At 37.7% G+C, this 5,000-nt stretch overlaps 1 protein-coding gene across 3 annotated transcripts in view; it reads right to left on the reverse strand.

Annotated features, from left to right (window-relative positions):
* The window catches only part of LOC125039870 (tubulin-specific chaperone cofactor E-like protein), a 30,244-nt gene that overhangs the window by 8,599 nt on the left and 16,645 nt on the right, over positions 1-5,000 (reverse strand). Inside the window, exons 1-2 of one of the 3 annotated variants that reach the window (XM_047634202.1) lie at positions 4,028-4,177; positions 914-1,160 (exon numbers count right to left, since the gene is read on the reverse strand). In XM_047634202.1, the coding sequence (XP_047490158.1) occupies positions 914-1,156 (243 nt within the window). In that variant the 5' untranslated portion in view covers positions 1,157-1,160; positions 4,028-4,177. Of the gene's footprint in view, positions 1-913; positions 1,161-3,982; positions 4,178-5,000 lie in introns of those variants that run through there. The other 2 variants (XM_047634200.1, XM_047634201.1) reach the window with 2 other exon arrangements.

The following is a 5,000-nucleotide window of genomic DNA, read 5'->3' on the forward strand; positions in this document are numbered from 1 at the left end:
AGAGAGAGAGAGCCAGAGAGAGAGAGAGAGAGCCAGAGAGAGAGAGAGAGAGCCAGAGAGAGAGAGAGAGAGCCAGAGAGAGAGAGAGAGAGCCAGAGAGAGAGAGAGAGAGCAGAGAGAGAGAGAGAGAGCAGAGAGAGAGAGAGAGAGCCAGAGAGAGAGAGAGAGCCAGAGAGAGAGAGAGAGCCAGAGAGAGAGAGAGAGAGCCAGAGAGAGAGAGAGAGCAGAGAGAGAGAGAGAGAGAGAGAGAGAGAGAGAGAGAGAGAGAGAGAGAGAGAGAGAGAGAGAGAGAGAGAGAGAGAGAGAGAGGGAGAGAGAGGGAGAGAGAGGGAGAGAGAGGGAGAGAGAGAGAGAGAGGGAGAGAGAGAGAGAGAGAGAGAGAGAGAGAGAGAGAGAGAGAGAGAGAGAGAGAGAGAGAGAGAGAGAGAGAGAGAGAGAGAGAGAGGATATCACATGTAAAAACCATGATAGCTCTCATAAGATAACATATCACTTCTGCTAAAATTAGACATTAATCCCTTCCACATGATAAAATATGTACTCTCTGTACAAGTAAATGAAATTTGTCAGTTACTTTTTATGATCCACAAATATAATACCATGTTGGTTCATAGCTTTTATAATATCAAATAAAAGACTTCCAAACAATATCTACATATATAAATGAAAATGTAGCTTCAAAGCCAATCATTTAGCTTACATCTGAAACTGTAAATCTGTTTTCCACAAAGGTCTCTAATGTCATCAAACATACATAGTAAGTGCATACATCCCGTTTCTAACAGATTTGGATAAGATAACAGTGAGACAAAAGATTACCTATTCCTAACCAAGATTTAGTAAATGTATCCACCATGAAAAAAAAACAGCCCTGAAATAAATCCCTCCCCCCCTCCACCCCCAGGAAGCATACCTCAGACCACTCCTTCAGTTTGTTTCTGGAGAGGTCCAGCTCCCTCACACCTTCGCACTTCCTCTCCACCTCTTCCTCATCGCCAGCCTTCTCGATGTCGCACTCTGAGAGGATGAGCACAGAGGGCAATCTCTGGCGGCCGGAGCGCTTGAGGGTGAGTGCTACACAGGCCACCTCTGTCACCTGAGCATCTGGGCACTCGTCCCCATATTTCATGTCCACCGCCTCAGGTAAGCTCGGCATCTTGCTGCACATGGGGGGAGTGAAGAGGTCTTGTGTTAGTAAAAATTGGATCTAAAGTCTTGCCTGCCTAAAACACATTTGTGCAGAGTGTACATGGACCCTAAAAGCTTGGAGTTTTCTAATATTAATCATGCACTTGGCCAAGTACTGATAGAAGATACAAAGTGTCTGCTTGCCAAGATACATTTCGACTTTAAACATAATAAGCATGTTCATAAATCAAGTGTGCTAATTCAAACAATCATGCACAAGGCCACATATAACTGTAATAAAGAAAAGCCCTGTCTAAATGTCAGTATAAGATTACAGATTAACAAATAAGTAATATCAACTGTATCTTCTGATAAATAAATGGCAAAATAACTACATGCCAAATCTGTTTCACTGGTGGGGACCCTTGTACCGTTTTTACTAAAAAATAAATGTCTTTTTATTTAATTGTTTAATGAAAGCCAATATATACTGGAATATAAATAATAAAATATTTGAAATACAAAATAAAGATAAATGATGTGGGACATACAGAACACATACTAGAAGCAAAGAGAAAAATATAAAAAAATACAAATATCCCTGAAACATATGACACAGCAGAAACTGGCACATGAAAATAGACCCAAGTTTGTCATGCGAAGCTTTCACTTTCTCTTTCCTTCATGTTTTTTTTCATGCAGTTTTACAGACTGGGAGCCTTCACATAAACAACTAGAAAGACAGAGAGACAGCAATACCAGACCTACACATTTATGTCTCTAAGGTAAAATAAAGAGACAATAAATATCCTGAAAGTTTAGTGTGTTCTTGTTTGAAATAATGAGTCTATATTGCTAGAAGGCAATGATCCTGAGAGATCTATGCTACTGAAGACTTAAATAGTAAGGAGCATTCCAAAATTCCAACTAGACATTCAGTTACAGAAATTCTGCATACTAAAATAAAAAATGTAAAGGAAGAAACAATCTTAACCCAGAGCTTAGCATTAGAAAAAAAAAAAAAAACTAAAAAACAACAGAACTGTAAATCAGCTCAGATAACATAGGCATACGATTAACTACAGTGGACATTACAAGTTTTCAAGTGGCACTGGGTTAAAAAATATTTTTCTCCTATGTTCTCCATATAATTCATTCCCTTTCACTTGATACACCAGAGTCTGATAATTCTAACATTCAAAAGGATTACCTGAGATATGAAAATTGCTTACTATGAAGACATGGCTTTCCACAGAGCATGCAAAAATAATGTGCTGTTTACTAACAAGTCTTGTGAATATTCTCCTGTTTTGTGGTAAGCTTCAATTAGTAATGAGGCATATGACAAAGATTGGAGAAAGAAAGAAAGAAAGAAGAAGTAGAAGAAGAAGAAATATCACATGGGTGCTGTGCAACACAAGAGAAATTTTATTCTTCAAACACAAACACACTGACAGACATACAAGCACACACACAAATGGAACTCTTTAATACCCTACCAGTAGTGATTTTGTAATACCTTTTTAACAAATTTCCCTTTTGTTAATCTTCAATTTTATATACAGTTTCAAAGTTAATTCATCATAACTTTAAGCCACAATTTTGACAGCAATAATAGTAGTGGGTATGGCTTTCTTACAGATATGTATTCAATTATATAATAACATTTTAAAGAAATTACTTATCTCATGATTATTATGTCACTCCATCTTTCATATGTATCATTTATTATTCTTGAATGTAATAAATGTTCTGGATTAAAGAGTTCCTTTATCAAGCTGTACTCAAAATGTATTTAGAGAGTATCTGAAGTCTTTGGGATGAAATATTTTTGTAATAGAGATGAGTGGTAAGTATAATAATATGTGTAAATATATACTGAGAACTAGAGTCCACTTTGCTGATGATTCTCTCTTTAAAACAAACTATAAAATTAAATACCGTTAACTGGATATCGCTCACATCACCAGAATTTAGTTTCTGTATTTATCATATTTTCAGTTCTGCCACTTTTCAAGACTTTGCCTTCATTACAGTATTAAAAATAGTATAATGAGTAAGTGTAACAGGATGAGCTACATACTAAACCAAATCTTTGCATGACTTCCTGTCCTTTGCCATGCTCATTAGTAACCCTAAGTTGTCTTGTCATTCAATAATGATAACTAGGTGACTTACTACTTCAGAATATTCCTTAAATATACATTTATATACCAAAAATAAATCAGAAAAGAGTTAGCAGAAGACTCCTTGTTAAGAAAACGACAACTATACACAACCACTATCTGAATTACCCACTTCACTGATAACACAAGAGGTATATCAATTTCCACCTGAACTCGTATCAGTTACAAAGGAATGACTATCTCAAATCCTTTACTTATTAATAAATTAATTGTATTACCCTAATTGTCTTCCATTAACAACACTACGTGTAACAAATACAACATTTGTTCATAAAAAAAACAACAACTGAAAGTGCGACTCAATTCAGAAGCGCGAAGCCTCACTGATAATGATTTATCAGACACGACTACGTTGCCATGAAAAATCCTTTGTTGTAATCATCGTCCCAAAAGTCATATAACAACACACCAAATAATCAACACCAACACTACCCTCAAACCTGGAAATTGTACACTCGCCTACACACTCCCTAAATCAAATAAAACCGTTGGTATCATTTACACCGTGTAACCATAATAAAGCCTTTGCTCGATCCCCCCTCCAAAAACGCAACACACTTTGTTTCGGTTTATTTTATCCAGAAATAATCTTTCACTTCCGGAATTTCTGGTGTCAATCGATTCAGTGGATTCTTAGGTTTTAGCAACGAACATATTTATTAACTTACCACACTTCATAAGAGGCCTAGGGGTGAAAAACCTACGCTACTCACGAGACGAAGGGGTGAGCCTGCGTAGTTGTTGTTGTTTGTCTCCATCAGCTGGCCGTGACGTCACGATTATGTCATAGGCCACCACGCTTTGGTTTTGTGGACCAGGAGAGTATTTCGCCCTTTTATTAGTTATTTTCACGACTTCTCCAGTCATTTTAACTCTATCTATATTAATATCAACTACTATATAATATATATTCAGGTATAGAGGATATTAACGTCGTTTTCCGATGTATTATTTACATAAAATTCAGCGAGGGATCTTGGTGGCCTAGTCCTCTGTTTACAAATGGTGCTGTTTCTCTCGCCGCTCCTCCCCACAGAGGATTCAAGAATTTATTGCTGTCATTCTTATTCAAAAGATCAACATCCTTTTTCGTTACTTATGAAATGAAACACATGAAAATTAAATCATCTTCGTAAGATTAGGAAGTAAAATCTCTCCCATTTAAGCATTTATCTATATATCCATCGCGCTGAAGGTGACCTAAACAGCCCGAGCGAGCAAGTCTGAGAGTACACTCATGCTTGACACGAAGAACCAATGAAAATCAATCATACTTTATATCTCTGTTTCAATTGGCTAAAACAATTCCCTACATTATTTAACACTCGGTACACCTACTTGCGGAAATCAGGACGAAAATAGGGAGAAAAATGTCTAACACCCAAAATCCACCCAAAGATAACACCGTTTCAAGACTCAGACGTCTTTAAAGCAGTCTGAACAAACGCCACTCAAACTGCAAGCGCCTGCAGAGTTTCAACTCCAAGAAGCGACAGTTGCAGACAACCGAGCGGTCGGCTTACTGGCACTCCTGAAAAAGCGGTCCACAACATTTGCAACACACCGCTGTAACCATGGTAATGCTTGGATTCTTGAAATCAGCTGGACGTGTGGCCCACGCAAGGAGCTCGTTCCCATTCCTCCGCAATTCCTTGAGGCAAGCAGCAGCTCCTTCGCTCTTCAGGA

This window comes from Penaeus chinensis, chromosome 28 (assembly GCF_019202785.1).
Source record: "Penaeus chinensis breed Huanghai No. 1 chromosome 28, ASM1920278v2, whole genome shotgun sequence".
Classification (NCBI taxonomy): domain Eukaryota; kingdom Metazoa; phylum Arthropoda; class Malacostraca; order Decapoda; family Penaeidae; genus Penaeus; species Penaeus chinensis.